This window comes from Falco cherrug, chromosome 1 (assembly GCF_023634085.1).
Source record: "Falco cherrug isolate bFalChe1 chromosome 1, bFalChe1.pri, whole genome shotgun sequence".
NCBI lineage: Eukaryota > Metazoa > Chordata > Aves > Falconiformes > Falconidae > Falco > Falco cherrug.
In genome coordinates this window covers 112,068,696-112,086,506 of record NC_073697.1, presented here as the reverse complement: position 1 = coordinate 112,086,506, position 17,811 = coordinate 112,068,696, and the positions used below count along the sequence as shown (strand labels likewise).

The window sequence follows — 17,811 nt, the reverse complement described above, 5'->3', positions numbered from 1 at the left end:
CCCCCGCCACTGCCCCTCACAGCGCCGGACTACTCCCTGCCCCCGCGAGGCACCGCCCCGCCCCGCCCCGCGCTCGCCCCGAGGCATTGTGGGATGAAACAGGATGTAGGCAGAACAGCGCGGGCGGACGGGCCGGGGCGGCGGGCCGCGCCGCGGAACAGCCAATAGGGGCGCGGCGTGCCGGGCAGCGCAGCCAATGCGGGAGCGACGGGCCGCGCGCCGCAGCGGGCGGGGCGGTATTTGAGCGCGGCGCGGCGGCGAGGCGCAGAGCGCTCGGCGCGGCGCAGGGAGCGGAGCGGGCTGAGGCGAGCGGGTCCGGGCCTCCTCCCACCTTCTCTTCCTCGGTGCCGTGCCTCACCCTCGCGGGGTGGCTCTGTCACTGTGAAGGTGAGCGACGCCGGCCGGGGGGGCGTGGGCCTCTACGTCTCGCCTGACACCGGTCGTTCCTTGGGCGGGGGGGAGGAGACGGCTCGGGCCCCGGGGCGGGGGGGCTACTGGCGGCGGCTGGAGCCCGCCCCACCCCGGTGCTCCGCCGCCGCTGCGTTGCCGGCCCCGCTACAGGCAAGGTCATCGCTGCCTCGGGCGCCCCCGGGGCTCCCCCCCGTGAAGGTCACGCAGGGCTCCGGCCTGCACATGCGCCCGGCTCCTGGGAGCCGCCTGCCTGGGCCCTCTCTTGCGCTGGTGGGGAAGGGGCTGTGCCGCACCCCCGTCCCGGGGCCCTCCCCTGCCTGGGTGGGCGAGGCCGTGGGTGCCGGCCTTGGGCCTCGTCCCCGTCCTCAGGCTCTGTGCTGGCCCGGTGAGAAGCGGTGGGTGCAGGGCTTAGGCCTTGTCCTGCTTCTAGGGCCCTATCCTGCCCGGGGAGGGAAGGAGTGGGTGTGGGGGCTTGTGTCTTGGCCCATTTCAAAGCTGCGTCTTGCCCTCTTGAGGGAAGGGATGGTTGCTGAGCTTGAGCATCATCCCCTCCAAAGCACCATCCTGTTGTGCTGGGGTTGGTGCTGGGCTTGAGCCCCATACGCCTTCCAGGACCTCATTCTACCCGGATGAGGGAAGGCTTGGGTGCTAGCTTGGGCCTAATCCCGTTCCCATGGCCTCATCCTGCCCTGGAGCAGCTGCCAGGGCTGTGGTCTTTTCTTCCTCCTTCAAGACCCTGTACTGGTGAAGGGCTGGCTGCTGGAGCTGTACTGCTACCCCCTTCCAGGCCCGTCCTGCCCTGGGCTGAGTGCTGGGGCTTTTTGGCTTTCTTGAGAGGACCAGACTTATGTGGCAAGACCCTGAGGGCCAGGTGTGATCTTGTGGCTTAGGGGTAATGTGTGTGTGTATATGGTGGTGCTGGGCTGCCTCACAGGGAGGTTGCCTCTAGAACCCCATGGGGGAATGAGCTGAGGCTGGGGCTGCTCTGTGGTGGTCATTTGGGTGGGTGGAGTGATGCTCAGAGATGCTCCCTGCCCTGTGGTGGGTGCAGGGGACCTTCCTCCTAGCATGCTGCCAGCCGCGCCCCCCTCCCCGCCCCTCCCCCGCCCCCGGTTGGCACGTGAGGGATGCTGTGCCCTGGAGCAGTGCGGTGCTGGGGAGGGCAGGTTGGCCAGCACTTGCATCTCTACTGAAGGATGATCAGTTTTTTCTATAGCGCTGTTGGCCCTTGGCGGCATGGGCCTGCACTGAGATGCTCCTTGCCTAAACAATGAGGAAAGAAGATGCTTTTTGCAGGTCACTCAGTGGCTGGTTATGTAATGGCAAATGCCCTCTGAACTCGGCGTGCGGTGGAGGTGTGCAAAGGCCATATGTGTGTGAGGACTTGGTTGCCCTCTTCCCTAAAGAGGCTTTCCTGGAAGAATAACCCACAAGTGAATTTCTGCTACTTCCCTTTTCCTGTAGGCTGGGCCCTTGAAAGACTTTTCCAAGGGATTGCTGGATTCCTGGGTAGTGAATCCAAATGTATGGGCAGTTGGTTAGGCTGTTCTGAGCCCTGTCTTGTCCTGCCAGGGTTTCTGGGCCACAGGCTCACACCCACTGGCTTAAACCGGAGGGGAGCAAAGTGCCTGGAAGTGGCTTTTCCAGAGCTGTGGTAGGGGCATGTGCTCTGTTGGTGTTTGAGCTCAGTGCCTGTCATTCTTCCTGATGCTATTAGGGTATGTTAATAGCAGTGCTCTATTAAACATTGTATCTAAAATGTATAAATTAAGGTGGCGATAGAAGTCTTCAACTGCAGGCAGAGTGAAGAATTGAAGTATTGTAATCATAGGGCTGCAATTATGTAACTGGATTTTCTTTCTCTCTGGATAGCAGGCTCCTTTAATTGCTGTAACAAAGCTGCTCCTTCAGTTTTCTGGGACTGTTCCAGCAAGCAATCGTTGCAGCAGATTTTCTTTGCTCCCCAGTAAAGCTAAAAATGTGTAGTTTCACTATTTCAAAACATGCTTGATAGTATCACTCTAGACTTACAGCATTGTAAAAGGTTTTAGGAAACATAATGGTGCTCTACAGGCTTAATTGGAGGCACTCCTTGCCATTAAGAAGCTTATTCCCACAAAGTTTTAATATGCTCTGGTAAGAGCTGCTGCCAGGGTAAGCAGCTATGGTCCTTCTCAGCACAAACCTTGGCTTGGCTGCTCCCCCAGATAATGTTTGCATCCTCACCAGGCCTCACGTGTGGCTTGGGAGTGAGGGGTCTGGTGCCTGGAGGGGTGTTGGCCTCCTGCTGGCTGGCACACTCCTGCATGGGCCTCCTTCCCCAGGGCGTGTGTTGTGGCCTTTGCTTGAAGAAAGGCTGCAGGGCTGGGATTGCAGGATTTCAGTTTTCTAGGAAAATGTGAACTGCACTGGAAAATTCCCACTGCTGAATGGCTCCCTGGAAAGGCCATGCAGATCTGTGTGTAAATGGCTTTGGTTATTGGTAGGAAGCACCTGAACTAATTTATAGAGTGAAGGGGGCTACATGCCCTGCTCCAGTACACTGCTTTCTAGTTTCATAAAGGTCACAGGCAGCACTACCATGCTGGTTTCTAGTGTCTGTGTTGTGGTTCACAAACTGGGGGGGATAGGGGAGGCTGCTTTGCCAGGTGCTAGCTGCTAGCTCTGTGGTGGGGCTTGCTTCCTGCTGCCCCTGTTTCTAGGCTGCAGTGTGGTGTTACCCTGTTTCTGGCTTGTCAGACCAGCTTTGTCCCGTGGGAACAGCTGAAGTCTGGGTTTCTGTGGCAAAGCAGCAGTGAGCTGAGGGGATGGTAATAGGCTAAATGTGGAACAACACTCCTTCCAGGCTAAACTAGCAGCAGTAACTGTAACTCCTGGCAGGGGGTGGAGTAAAGCACTGCTGCTGTTAACATCCTTCTGAAGCCTCCCTTGCTGGTAACAGACAGTCTGGGATCTGTTGCTTGCAGGGCTCTGAACAGATGATGCTCCAAACTGCTGGTGCACCTGGAAGGCAAACTTGGCTGTAGCCTACTGATGTATGAGGGCAGTGGCTCTCTGCAGATCCCGTCTCCTCCCACACAGTAAGCTTTCCCTGCCTGTGTTCAATGCAGGTGGTGATGTTGGACTATCTCTGATCTAACCTCCAGACAGTGCCAGTGCTCCAGCTATAAAGGGGCACCTTAGTCTGGGACTGCTGTAGGCTACCCTGATAGCCCTGTTATGGTCAGGGTGAGGTTTTTTAGTATCGGCTTGTGACGCAGCCTGTGATAGAAAGGACAACCTCTGATGCGCAGGAAGCTTCTCCTTTCTTGGGGAGGGATTAAAGGAATCTATGTTCTGCCTTAGGTTCACGATGTCTGACAGAAAGGCTGTGATCAAGAATGCGGACATGTCCGAGGACATGCAGCAAGATGCTGTAGACTGTGCTACACAGGCAATGGAGAAGTACAACATAGAAAAGGACATTGCAGCATATATAAAGAAGGTAACTACGGGATGAGGGGGCTGCTCTGGCTGAGACTTCCTGAAGCTCTTGAGTATGTGTGCCTGTCATGAGCCTGAGTGTCTGGGACTTCTACTTGCGTGTTTGGAGGGAGAAGATGCTTTCTTCTTGGCTTCTTTACTGCTATTCCCAAGAGGATGGAGTGACTTCTCCAAGGTCAGAGGAGGGCTGTGGCAGAGCAGAGCCAGGTCTGTTGCTCTGGCAAGCTCTGCACAAACAGTGGGAGTGCTATCCCTCTGGATTTGCCAGCCTAGAAAGAGCTGGCTGCAGTCTGTGTAGGACTTGCTCCATAGATCCTGCTGCTTGCTTTCAGTACTGGTACAGGGTGGGATTGCTCTGTTTCATTCAGAGTGGGTATCTGTGCATGTTCCTGGCTCTGGGGTGGGTGGTGTGAAGGATGATGGGGCCTTGTGCTGGCTGGCAGGGTTGTGAAAGGTGCTACTTCAAAAACAGTGCAAGCAGCTGCCCTGGCTTCTGAAGAGGTCTCTCTCCCTGTTTGCAGGAGCCAATTAGCTCAAAGTCTCATGCCTGATGGCATCTGGGGAGCTGTCTGTTCCCTCTGTAGCCACTTCTCTGAATGGTCAGGCAAAGAGCTTTTGAAGGAGGAAAGTATGACTTCAGATGCAATGCAGTCCTGCACCTGGGCTAGCTTTTGGGACTTGCTTGTAATCTGTGCTTGAATGTAAAGGATTCAAAGGTGTCTTCTAACCTCTTGGATCACTTTGAGGCAAGACTTAACTTAAAGTGCTTGGGGCAATGCAGCCTGTAAAGTGAGTGCAACAGAAGGCACCCAAAAAAAGTTGGCCTTTATATCCTGAGAGTGTGTTGGGAGGAGGGAAGCAATTTGACACACCTTCATGGCCTGGCAAGAAAGCCTTTCCCTTACTTCAAAGGTTACCTGCAAAGAGCTCAAACTGTTTTGCTGCTTTCTGAGGACAAATGCTTGCTTTAATCTTGAATGTTGAGTCTTTTCTTCTGCCTCTGTCTCAGGGGAGGTAAGGGTGTCCTTAGGAGTTGTGTATGAATTAAAGGGAGGAAAATGGTCTTTAACCCTGTCTTCCCTCCTAATAGGAGAAGGCTGGCTATCAAGCCAGCATTTGGCTTGCTTGCCTCTGACCTCTTAGGTCTGTGTGCTGTCTGGCCTGTGAATTTGCCTGCTAATTCTCAATGCAGACTTTGTCCCTTCATGTGAAGAAGAGTCCCAAACAGCAGAAGGCAGACTTCTCCTTCCTTTTTTTTTAGGTGACCTTTAAGCTCAAATGCCTTGCTGGAGCAGACATGCCAGAATCTTTTTTTTTTGTGAGTGGGTTTGGAATGGGAGAGGAGAAATATTCCCCTGAGCTAGCCTACACGCAGGGCTTGCATAGCACTGTACCAAGGAGGGCTCTTGCATCTGCTCTTTCTGCCCAGGGCTGATGGGTGCTCCAAGTCTCAGGAGATCACTTGTTTCTGTTGGATCCTTCAAACAATCCAGTGCGGAGGCCTGGTTGAATCAGTCACTACCTTGCTTGATACAGTAGTGTCTTGCAGTGGGGAATCTAGAGGTGCTGCAGCTGGGAGGAAAGGTGATAGTGTGTGAACAGAGCCAGCTAAGAGTTTGTGCTTAGAACTATTTTCATGTGGGCTTTTTTGGCCTTAATGCCTCTCTTCTCTTTCTTCAGGAATTTGACAAGAAATACAACCCAACTTGGCACTGCATTGTTGGCAGAAACTTTGGCAGCTATGTAACACACGAGACAAAGCACTTCATCTATTTTTACTTGGGTCAGGTTGCAATTCTTCTCTTCAAGTCTGGATAGGAAGTAGGAACAAGTGAAATTTGGACTGTAATGCACTGATGGCTGAAGCCACAACTCCCTTTAACATGGCTATGCCGCTGCATGGACTGTATACTATATTTAATGTGTATATGTTGCAGTAAAAATCTACTTCTGTTTAGTTGCCTGGGAAGAAGGCGGCATTTTTTTTTGTTACTGCTTTTTTTTGGTTGTATTGCACTAGGAAACCTGTAAATGCTTAAACAATGGCCTTTACGTGGGAAGAAATAAAACTATTCCACAACAGCTCCCTCAGTGGTAACTCCTTTTTTGAGGCTGGGAAAACTTTGGGCAGGCCAAAAAGACCCTGACTTCCTTACTGAGTTTTATTAGACTGTTAATCTTGTTACAAGGAGCAAAGCCAGTGTGAGCCTCTGTACCCACCCTGCAGACTGTAGAGAGCTGGCTCTCCCAGTAACCTCAGTGCAGGTACTTAGACCTTCCCTGACAGCTGGTGGGGTGGCTCTTGATTATGTGGCTTTCACACACAAGTTGAACTCCACCTTGGACTGTGATAAACAGACTTGCAGCTGGCACCCTCAGTGTTCTCTTTCAGTGCCCGTATTTTTGGCTCTGCTGAAACATTGACCTAGACTTGTAAGCAACTCAGCCTGGTCTAGAAGACTTCAACAGATAACCCCCTGAGCTGCCGCTTGCCGCAGAAAGCGGCATCCTGTGGCTGAAGTCTTTAGACCTTGATACTGATATCTAAAGCCACGTGGCCCATCCCTGCAATGGAGTAGGATATCAAATTGGTGACTACTGACAACAGCTCTATTTGGTGTGTTCTTAGCCAGTTGTCTCAACACTGCCTTAACTTGATGCTCTCCTTAAACCAAGCTAGTCGTGTGGAAGACTTGTAAGTGGCCACTGTCTCTTTTTTTTTAATTATTTTCTGTAGCTGATAAGCTATTTCTGGAGGACTGTTCTCCATGTTCTGATATCTGCTTTTGTTCTTAAAGCACAGTACCAAGAAGTTTAAATTTACGTGTGATGTTTGTGTGAAGGAAACTCATGTGACATCTGCTTCAAAGGCAGACAAATGTCTTGGTCTCAAATAGGTTCAGCAGTGATGTTGTCTTAGTATGTACTGGCTCTTGGATTACACTGCAGGAAGTTTTTTTTTATCTGGGTGGGGGGAAATGCTGTGTGATGGCAAGTAAATAGCTGGTGCTTGTCAAAGTCTATTTATTGGTTTGCTAACTAATGCATAGACAGTATCACTGGGCTGGTGAGTGTAATGTGTCTGAGATTAGTGTTGGTAGTCAGTCACTGCTGGGGGAGAAAGGGCAGAATGAAGGGAGCTCTTCATTGTGAGATGACTTGACCCAGGTTGACTACTTCCTGAAGTAAAAGTCCTTCTTGTCTCTGTGCAAAATCCAAAGTATGCCTAATTTTGTAATATTGATAGAACAATGTTGTAACTAGAAAGAATGTAGCTGTCATAACTTCATGTTGATGGAAATGTCTGCACTGGAGTAATGTGCCTTGGACTGTCTGGGGCACTCTTGTGGTCTTGTCTATTCAGAACTTTGCTCTGGGTCTGAAAGGAGAATGTTTTGGGTTTTTTTTTTCCAAGCATGAGTCTAATGTGAACCTGTTCACGGTCTCTTGTGGAGCAAGATCTGTTCCCTTCATAACTGCAATGGCTCAAATACCATTTATTTTTTTCAAACATTAAAGGTGAATTGACACATTTAAACAGCCTCTAGTTTCTTCTTCATTTCCAGCTGTGCCAAGCAAAAACTGTACTTGGCCAGAGAGAGTGGGAGAGAGTGAGCTGCGAGTTCTCTGCCCTGGAATATGCTGATGACCCAAAGAAGGCAGGTCTGCAGAGGGAAAAACTTGACCTGAAGAACATATGTGGCCAGTCTGTGCTGGTGCTGACCTCTAGCCTGGCTCCAACACTGCACCAGAAGGAAGGGTTAAGGGGAGTGTGTCCTGCTGTGGCCCTGATGAGATGCTTGTGTGCCAAGTAACCTAGATATGAAGGCACTGGGGATAACCTCTTAATGGCTTCAGACAGACTGGGGGTGGTAACAGTTTGAGTCCTGTATGCACTCACAGGTGTCTCCCTGCTTCACAGGAAAGTAGGCTTTGCCTTCAGGTTTCCTGCCTGTGCTCAGTAGAGGGGTGAGACCTGAAACTTGCCAGTTGCCTGAAGCTGATGTGTGTTTAATGCCTCTTGCACTGCAGGGACTGTGGACGTGCCCTTAAACAAACCCCTTCAGCTTGCTGTCTTGCTCCTGATGCAACATAAATTTGAGTTTGTGGCCTTCCTGGGATCTTGAAAGCTGTGGGCATGTACCAGCTACAGTAGTGCAGCAGCTGCACTGTGGGATGGCAACACTAGCATGAGAAACAAGGGGAAGGTGAGCTGTGGATGAACATGCTTCATGCTAGGCAGCTATAAAATGAGCTGACCCCAAAACTCCCAAGCAAGCAGCGGTGTGGCTGTCATGCACAGGCAATCTGCTGTGACCTACCCCTGGCAGTGCTGAAAAATAGAGGTGGTTTTAACTTTGGGGAGGAGCTGGGAGTGATGTTCCTCCTCCAGTAGGCCCAGCCAGCCTTTTAGCTGGAAGTGTGGTTGCTGGGCAAAGCTCCAGCTGTATTGGGGCTCTGTACTCCTGGCCTGGCTAGGTCTGGATTAATGCTGTAGCTCCAAGAAAACATTTGCAGCCTTGTGGGGCTGGGTAGTTGAGCTCCCTTGGTGCACAGGGCTTTTAGTCAAAGCAGCTGGCAAAGAAACTGGCTTCTGGATGCCAGCTGCAGCACAGGAGGCTGTTAATCCAAACTTAGGGTGAAGAACTTTTCCAACCTGAGTTCTATTTGTGGGAAAGCACCACTTCTAGCCACATATCCAGTGTCTGTGGTGCTGGTGTAAATTGGTCCCTGGCAGGACAGCATGACCTGGCACTGACATACGCAAGTAGAAGGGGTGTTTGGTTCTTCCTTGCGTGTGTTGCTGCAGCAGGAGTCCTGCTTCAGGCTAAGGAAATGCTCTGGCTCGCACCTTTAGCAATTAGGCAATGAAACAGTCCTGCTCACCTCCCCATAACCCCTGCAATGGACAGTGGTATCATCTTGTGTCCTCAGCCTTCTCCCTAAACCATCTTTTGCATTGTACAGGGGCTCAAGGTGCAAACTGCCTGAAGTTGAGCAGTGCTTTCCCTCCACAGCTGAGAGCAGGGTGAGGTTTTAACATGGAGCTTTCTGTTCTTGCTGCCTTCCCCTCCCGCTGCCCAGCAGCTGTCTGACACAGCTTTTTGGCTTCGACTTTTTCCATTGCTGGGCTCCACTTTGTCTCTAGTTTCCATCAGGCACAGGTGTCCTGCATGATGCCTTGGAGTGTTAACTGTTCCTGTGCTGGAGGGGCCAACAGTGTCCCCAGGACGGCTGCTCAGGTTCGATGGGGGCCTGAAGCTATTTGGAAACATCTGGATCTGGGGCACTAAGTGGAAGGTATGTATCTGGTGGGGGACATCTGGAGAAAGAAACCATTTCCAGATGTGTTTGGGCAAAAATGCTATTTAAATGTGAACTCAGTATACGGTACTGTCCTGCCTTACAAGCATTTGGAAAACGTCTGACCGCAGGGGAGTCTGAGGTGCTGGCTGCTGTGGGTGGAGGTCTGGGTGCAGGACAGTGTCTGCAGATGTGCGTGTGCATTCGCTGCAGGTAATGGTGCAGTTTGTGGTTGGGGAGTATCACATTATTTTCTTTTGTACAAGCCAAGTTACTCCTCATGTTGAATATTTCTTCCATATGTGGCCTTACAAAAGCAAAGCTTTGCAGCACTGAAGAGCAGACAGGCTGTTTTCTGGTAGCTGTGCTCCATGTGTGTGTACCAGACGTTGCCTAGGATTCATCCTTCTGCAGAAGGAGCATGGTGTAAAGCTGCATGAGAAATTCTGTGACTGTTAACAGGGAGAGCTAGCTTTGCTCCCTGCCTGTCTGGCACAATGTTCTTCCCCCTTCTCTGTGACCACCTGGGACTCCAGGAAGGGACAAAGTGACAGTGCTGTCCTCCCTACACTGAACATTCTGCACAGGGACTGGGTGTTGCACCCTGCTCCCATGGGAACAGCCAAGTTGCAGGTCCGTGCTCTCCTTCCATCCAGCAAAGCCAGCCTGCGGCACTGCCATTGCAGTGTTAATCTTCCCCAAGCACGTGGAAGCAGAGCCTGTCACTGGTAAATCCTGGTACCCAATGGACATGTTCCTTCTCGCAGTACTTTTGCGGGAGATTTGAGATGAAGAGAGAAAATGTGGAAATCATTTTTATCTCGCTTTCTGTCTCCGACGAGTAAATCCTTGGGAGGCTGGTGCCACGCGGTGAAGGAAGCAGGGCTGTGCCATCCCTGCCCACCCGAGGTTTCCCTGCTTTGTTCTATTTATTGAGCAAGGATTCTGACACCCTTTCCCAGACTGTGACTCATAGCAGCGCTGTCTGTGCCTAAGCCATGTGTCTCAGAGCGCTTTGTAGATACAGGAGCTGAAGGAGCCTTGCAGGAGCCAACTGTGTTTATTAAAAGATGATCAGATGTTTCCTCCCTTAAGGGCAGTGTCTCTAGCTGAGGCTGAGTAATAACTCATTACCAATGAGACAAATAACTGCTTATCATCAGGTCAGTGCCTTCACCAGCCCTGCTGTCAGCCGCAGCAGGCGCCATGCTTCTCCTGCACTGAGCACTGGTGGTCTTGGCACTCAGTGCAGGGGGTTAGAAGGGAGCTGCCCTGCTCAACGCCAGTCTGGTCCCCGTCCCTGAGGAGGGGCAACCTCAGGCTCTGCTCTGCTGCTTAGCAGGGTTTGGCCCTGGGTTAAGCTCGAGGAACATTTATCCCGCCCTGGTGTGGCTTGTTCCCTCCTGCCTGTGGAAGCAGGCTGCTGTAGTGGCCTCCCAGTCTGTGTCTTTCTGTCGTAGTGCTGGGGACTCACAGCAAATGCACCAGAGCCTGCTGTGGCCTGGTGGAAAAATCGATGGTGGGCCAGCGCAGTGTGCTGCAGAGGCACCCCGGGAGCGCTGCGGGGGCTGTGGGTGAGGCGGGATGTTGTGCTCTGCCACGTCTCCTGTCCCCATGTGCCCCTTGCTGCCCAGCACAGCAGCGCTTGCTCGCTGGCCTCTCTGGAGAGCTGGGAGACATGGGGCCAGGACCCTCGCAGACTTGGTCAGAGGCTTTCCTCAGACGCCATCCTCTGGCGCGGCCACCACGGCCCTCCCTGCCAGATGCCATGGCATCTCTCCATGTCCTTTGTTCCCTCCCTTGCTTACGCGTCTCCGTTGATTTATGGCCGTTGCAGAGCAGCCTGACCGCAGCTCAGCTGCTTGCCCAGACCCTCGCCGGGCTGCGTGCCCTCGCCCCGGGTCTGCTGGGCGGGAAGGCTTTTGGGGAGAGATCCGAGACCCTCATGCTGTAGGGCCCCCCTGCATTTAAACATGTGCGTGGCCTTTTCTTTCACCTCCTTCCAGCCTGGGTGTGAATGAAGTGCTTTCAGGGGGAGGAGATTGCTGGGAGCCTCACTCTCCCTGTGCATTTGTTGCAGCCCATAAAAGCATCCGAGGAATTCGCAGTCCCTGTGCGTGGTGAGCGCAGTGAAAGCCGCCCTTTGTTCCCGCAGCCCCGGCCACCGAGTCCCACACACCCACGGGGCTGGAATCTGCAGAGCTGGACGCGCGCTCCCGTAGCGGCCCTTGCATGGGTGCCATGCTCCACCGAGGCCATCGGGAAAGGGGTTTCCCACGTCTTACCCCAGCCCCGGCAAGCAGTGTGGGGTGAGCAGCATCAGGCACTGCCGGGCCACGGTGAAAGGATTTCCTCGGGGGTTTACCAGCAGGTGAAACGCCAGGCGGTACACACGTGTGACCTGAGCCTCAGCCCTATGCTGCTTAAGCTGAGTCAGAGGAACGGAAATCCCTTCTTACACAGATATTTTTCCACAAAGTGTTCGATTACAGGTTTGGGGTTTAATCTCGCACCCATCTCGTGCAGTTTCCCAGCTGGCGATGCCACTTGCCCGCTGCCTGCTGGGGCTGCTCCGGCAGGGAAGGACGGAGGGCTGACACCGAGCCAGGACGTGCCTCCGCTGCAGCCTGCACACAGGCGGCTGGCGCCCAGCCCAGAACATGGCTCTGGAAAAAAAATAAATGCCTTTTTTGTTTTTGAGGAAAGCCCAGAATGCTTCGACAAGGGCAAAACCTCTTCCTAAATCCGGTTCTAAAAGTCCTGTTTTCTCTAACGGTTCAAAATGACCTGGCCAAAAGCATCTGCTCCTCCGTGGCCCAGCTTGGATGGGGTAAACCTGGACCTGCGCTGCAAAGGCTGCCTTTGAAACTGCGGCTTGCAGGGGGACTGAGGGACAGCACCCATGTGGCCCCCTTCCAGCAGGGTCCCCACCCATGGGTGCTGGTGGTCCTCCTGGCAGGCAGTCCCTGGTCCTTTTCTGTGTTGTATTATCAGAAGAAACCCATGGGGTGACTTAGCAGGTGCTGGGTGCCAGGCCAGGGCTTTGACGCTACTGCTGTCCTCCAGCAAGACTGACACAGGCAATTCAGGCAGCCTGGGCTGGCTAAAGATACCGTATTACTTAAATATTTTATAGAAAATCATTAAGCAATTAATTCTGGCAGGTCTCACATCACAGAAAAAGCAGCTTCAAGTCTGTGCAGTAAACAGGGCAGCACTTCCTGGTCATTCGGGATGTCTTCTTGGAGTCTTAACTCCAGTCCCTGCTTCAGAATAACTATAATTATCTCTTATTTGCCATTATTGTTTAACATTTTTAGCATTTGCAAGTGCAAACTGTTACAGTTTTCCATGCAGATACAATCAGTAGCCAGGGTTCACAATGAAAGCAATTAAAATCCTGTGATTATTACAAGCCTGCATGTCTGTACAACAGCTTCAATCTGCATAACTTGCCAAGATGTAGGCTAGAAACTCAGACAAATTTAGCATTCATTTAGTAACCCAGCAAAGCTACTACCTCTTGCTGCCTCCAGTGATTTGCATCTATGGCACTTTTTGGAAGGACGTGAGCGTTGAGGGGAGGGGAAAGAAAGCATTTTCTAGAATACATCCCTGGAGAATATACAGCAAAGATAAAATTATGCGTATGAATTATGCATATGAATTATGATTTCACTCCTATTTTTGTTCAGATTAGCTCATGTTTGGTGCGCATCCCTGGCAGGTTGCTGGCGGTTCGGCAGCTAGCAGAGCGTGCTCTCCAACTCCCAGCAGGTCGCTGCAGTTTCAGGTCCCGTGTTCCCCGCTCCAGCAGCAGCCACCTCCCGTGGGCTCACAGAACTGCTCGGGGATCTAGCCCACCGGTAACGACGCAGCCCCTGCTCCTTCACCCGGCTCATGTCTGGGCAAGTAGTTTTTCTGTGTTAATTTATGGCATCTCTTCTGAAAAAATGGAATAGATGAAAACAGATTTAGATATACAACTAAAAAAGCAACTGTGTGCTATTTTGTATAGAGGGGGAGGTGTCAGCAGGCTCTGCTGCCACCAGCCAGGCTTCGCTGGTGTCCCCTGGGTCCCACCATCTCCCGGGGAAAGCAGACATGGAAACATCCAGCCTCTGCCAGCTCTGGGGAGATAAAGCCTGGGGAGAGGAGCGCAAAGGGGAGGCAGTAGCAGCGTTTCCAAAATCTCCACACCAGACTCGGCTGCAATCCCAGCACACAGTCGATTAAAGCCATGTTAATTAAAGCCAGCGATCCTTCCAGGGGAAACAGCTTGGGAATCCTGAGCCCTGTTTCCAGGAGGGCTGGTGACCCCAGCCTACGGGCGTTCCCGTGTGAAAGGAGGTTTAATGGCCCTCGTTGCAGGGGAGGAATTATCCTAACTAGCTAAATCACCAGGGCTCCTGAACCAGCGCAAGGAACCCAGCGGGGGGTCCAGGCTGGGTGGGTGCAAGCACGGGCACCCTTTCTCTGATGGGGGTGTGCTGGGGGCTCATGGATGCTCCTTCGCCAGGTCCTTCCCTTGCCCTTGCCATCCCACATGCCCTATCCCATCCCCACGTCCCAGTCCCATGGAGTAACATCCCTGACAACCCATCAGTCCTTTGCATGAGAAAATGAGATTAGGAAAGTATTCCAAGTATTTGTGTCTGTTGTTCAGTGGCAAACAAGCCTGGAGCCAGCACTGTTTGTCTCTTCAGCTGGCCCACAGCTTGGGAAAACAGCTGGGAAGGCAGTGGGAGACAAGTATCCTATCGAGGGCTGAATTTGCAGATACCTTTGGGAATGGTAAAAGTGTAGCATGGTGCAGACGGGGGCACTCTCTAAATCCTCTTCCCAGGGAGGGAGTACCTGCATGTGCATGTCTGCAGGCACCCCTCTGTGGCCGGGGACTCCTCGGGACAGCCCCTGCTCCTTCACTGATCTCAGGTCTGGGGCAAGGAGCGTTTCTGATCCCACTGTCCCCTGCTCAGCTGCTCTTGCTCTCCGACCTGCGGAAGTCGCCTGAGAACCAGCGTGGCTCAGGAGGATGGCACCGCTCATGGCACTGGTGTGTAACACACAGGATGCTCCGCAGGGCACAGGCAAAATGCAGGCACCTTGTGCAGCCACATGGACTTCCCCGGATGGATGAGCACGTCAGAGGATCGGGGATTTTCGTAGGTTCAGGTATTTCTCATCTGCTTTGAAATGCTGCTGATAAGAAGTAAAAGTCAATAAATTTGGACAGTCCCGGGAAAGAGAAACAAAGGCAGGACTGGCAGAAATAGCGGAGTCTGGGAAAGCCTGGGACTGAAATCCCCCAAAATTCTCAGCTGAGAATTTTGGACCAGTTTATTATAATAAGGTTAAGATGAACTCTCTCCATTTTGCCTTTTAGAGGAAGAGACACAGCTGACAAATCTGAAAGGCAAGGAGGAGGCAGGGAGAACTGGCAGCAGCTCCCAGGTCATCACTTCGACAAAATCAGCAGGTATCTGCCATGCCCTTGAGCTCTCTATTGTGGCTTCTCTTTAGTTTGGCTTCCCCGTGGCAGCTGTCACCATCCCTGCATTATCAAACCACCTGCCTGAATTGCAAGGAAGTCATCCATATATTCAACAGGAATATAAATTTCCAGGAGCTCTTGGGGCCTTGAGATCAGAGCAGCTAAACCGGGGATTTCTGCTGAGCTGTGGAGCTGGAATTTCTCTTTGCCAGGATGGCTGCCGGGGGGGCTGCAGGGAGGTGGGGATTGTTTAGACAGGGGTGGTAAAATGTTGTCAGCATTTGCCTGGCCTCAGCCCCACTCCCTGGCAGCTGGAGGAGCGTGGATCCCACAGCAAACAGGGCCAGCTTCCCCCGTGGTCCAGGGGCACAGCATGGTGCTCGTCTGTCCTCCTGGGGCTGAGCCACATCCCAGTGGCATCGCGGCTAGTGGGACCCAGCCCAGGAGAAACAAGCCCACGTCACGCAGCCCAGGGAGGACACCTTCTCCATGTGTTCTTAAGGCAAAGGTGGCTCCTGAAATCAATACAGAAGGAGATTCCTCTGCAGCCTGGGGAACCATCCTGTCCACATTCTTCCCTGAGACCTTCAAAGGAGCTGAGGAATCCAATTCCCGCTAATTTGCTTTGAAAACACCAACCTAAAACTGTAATTATGGCATGCTGTATTGCAGGGGAGGAACAATCCGACCAGACTGTAGCTACGTTGTTTTCCTAAGACATCACTTTTGATGATTTATTAAGACTCACGTTTTTAACAGTATTATGTTGGTTAATGTTGGAAGATGTTCCTACAATTAATGAAAATTTCATAGACTGACTGGGGAAGAAAGAGACCATTTTATGTCCCCTACCAGATGGCTTAGACCAGCTGCTCACTTTTTTCTTTGAACTGTGATTCTAATGACTTCTCCGACCTTTGAAGTCTGCTTCTGAGCTGCTGAACCAGATGTATTTGCATGATAGTAGCAGAGCATGTCTAACATTGGAGGACTTGTGCTATTTTCCCTCACGGCCACTGCTGGATACTGCATGATGTTTGCTCTCATTTTGGGGGTTTTGAGGGGTGAGTAAATGCAAAGGCTCATAGGTGCTGGTAAAATGTGTCTTGGTGTAACGTGGCTGGCTTCTGTGGAGTTACTCCCTAAACCCACAGCATCTTTACCCAACTCTCAGCTGGTTTTATTCCTTTATAAACCCATGCAGTGGTGTCAGTCTGCTTTCAGTCACGGATTTTTTAGGGCCTCCCAAAAGCAGGGGCTGCTTGCACATTTCAGCGCTGTTTTGAAACAGAGGACAAGAAGAAAGGAAGACCTTTAAGTATGTATTAAGAGGTTTTAAAAATAATAAATCACAAAAGAAAATGGTGACAAAAAGGAACAAAACCAATAAAGGTCCCCGAGTGTGGGTTTGGTAGAAAGCAGAGAAGCTGGGGAGGCCACACAGCATTCCTGGCTTTGAAATGTCAAACCCAATGCAGTTCTGCCTGAGTCCGTCCCCAGATGCTGTAAAAACCTGCGGGATTGCAGAGCGGCAGTGGGTGTGAGCCCAGATCCTGGCTCTGGCATGGCTGCTGCATCCAACCCACCGAAGCTGCAGGCACACGGAAGGCTTTCCGGGATGGAGTGAAGTGACATAGAGTGGGTGCCAGGGGTCTCCCCATTCCATCCCCTCCCAGGCAGGGTCAGACCAGCTCACAGGCGATGGCGGTGTCACACGGCACCTGGCAGTGCATGGGAGAGTGCAGCTCCCAGGCAGCACTTACCCACCCAAGCTTTCACACCAACACCATGCCTGCGTTTCTTCTGCCAGGGATGAAGACCCTTGCACAAAGGCTCTGCCACAGTGAGGGTGGCCACGTGTTCCTCTTCTTCGTGCTGCCTCCCAGAGCACTTACCCAGCAGCTGCTCTCCCCAGAGCAATGGCTGGGCTGGGATGGCAGAGAGCTCACTAAAATCATCCTTGCACAATATTAATATGCTTGAGGCTGTCTCTTTGCTACATGTTTCACTCTGCCTGCCTCAGAGCCCTGTTAGGGACTTTTGGGGAACAAATAATAAAGAATAAATGGAATGATAAAGGTAAGAAGCAGAGCAATTAGCCATAACCAGACAGCCCTGGGCAAAGAAGAAAGCCAAGGCGCTGGCGGTGCAGCACGTACTTTTCTTACTCAAGGTGCTCAGTCTGATAAGGAAATGAAAGGAAGGTAAAGCAAGGTAAACCGGAGGCAAGACAGTCTCTTGAGTGAGACGTTGGATTTGCTGGTTGTGACACAGCAGAGGACACCGTGCCCCAAGCCTGCAGCCCTCCCACTCCTTCCGGGGTGATGCAGATCCCGGTGTTGGCAGCTGTCCATGTGCAGCAGGGCGGTAACGCTTGGCTTGTCCCTGTTCAAGTGTTATTTCCCCATCAACTGGAGCCTTTCAGTCCTTGGCTTCTCTCCTGGGATCCTATTCACAACAAAACGTGGGAAACTGTCAGTTGATTTGATGTTACCTATCAGCAAGAAATTAATTCCAGGTGAGGTGCAGATCCTATCTGCACTAATGTCCTCCAGGCGAGCAGGTTTCTCTTCCCAGCTGCCAGTCCCTTGTGTCCCCAGTGCAGTAAATCTGTGATGTCCCCTGTCTGTGCCTAAACCAGGGACAGGGCAAAGGGTGTGGAACGGGAGCAACCTGTAACAGTGCAGTAGCCCTGGACTGCGGTCTCATTTCAGGTTACATCAATCACTTGCTGCTGCTTTTAAAGAAGCACGTGTAGAAAAGCATGTGTTTAGAAAAAGTGGAGCGTCCATGATGGATAAAGTCTGCGCAGTTCCCCCAGCCCGCACCCCGGGGAAGCATGGCGCATGGCTGGGTGGCGAGGCCAGCCCTCGCCTTCTGCCCCAGCCAGGGGCCATCAGCCTGCAGCCAGGCTCACTCCGGGCACTGTGGTCACAATCATGGATGGGCAGTGCTACCTACCACGGTGCTCCCAGCCACCGGCACTGCTCCTGCCCTGGGATGTGCCCAGCACCGCCCGGGGCCCCGCTGGGCCCAGCCTCATGTCAGGACGTGTTGAGACCCGGTGCTGTGGTCACTGCCTGGGGCAGGCGTTGGAGCTCACGAATTCTCCCTCCTGC

The 17,811-nt window shown here is 52.3% G+C and overlaps 1 protein-coding gene across 2 annotated transcripts; it reads left to right on the top strand.

Moving 5' to 3' along the window:
* Positions 1-228: 228 nt before the first annotated feature.
* On the top strand, positions 229-5,978 carry DYNLL2 (dynein light chain LC8-type 2). 2 transcript variants are annotated; one of them, XM_055723807.1, is made up of 3 exons: positions 229-387; positions 3,757-3,895; positions 5,575-5,978. In XM_055723807.1, exons 2-3 carry the CDS (start codon positions 3,764-3,766, stop codon positions 5,710-5,712), a joined length of 270 nt encoding a protein of 89 aa, XP_055579782.1. In that variant the 5' UTR covers positions 229-387; positions 3,757-3,763; the 3' UTR covers positions 5,713-5,978. The 2 variants fall into 2 exon arrangements, with proteins under 2 accessions (XP_055579782.1, XP_005439754.1); XM_005439697.4 differs by lacking the exon at positions 229-387 and having other exon boundaries at positions 3,743-3,895.
* Positions 5,979-17,811: the final 11,833 nt, after the last annotated feature.

What these genes read in the sequence shown, in the direction of transcription:
- DYNLL2 (XM_005439697.4), top strand. Translation starts at nt 3,743, where the DNA reads ATGTTCTGCCTTAGGTTCACGATGTCTGACAGAAAGGCTGTGATCAAG. An exon ending in TTGCAGCATATATAAAGAAG is followed by an intron (nt 3,896 to 5,574) that starts GTAACTACGGGA and finishes CTCTTTCTTCAG; the next exon opens with GAATTTGACAAGAAATACAA.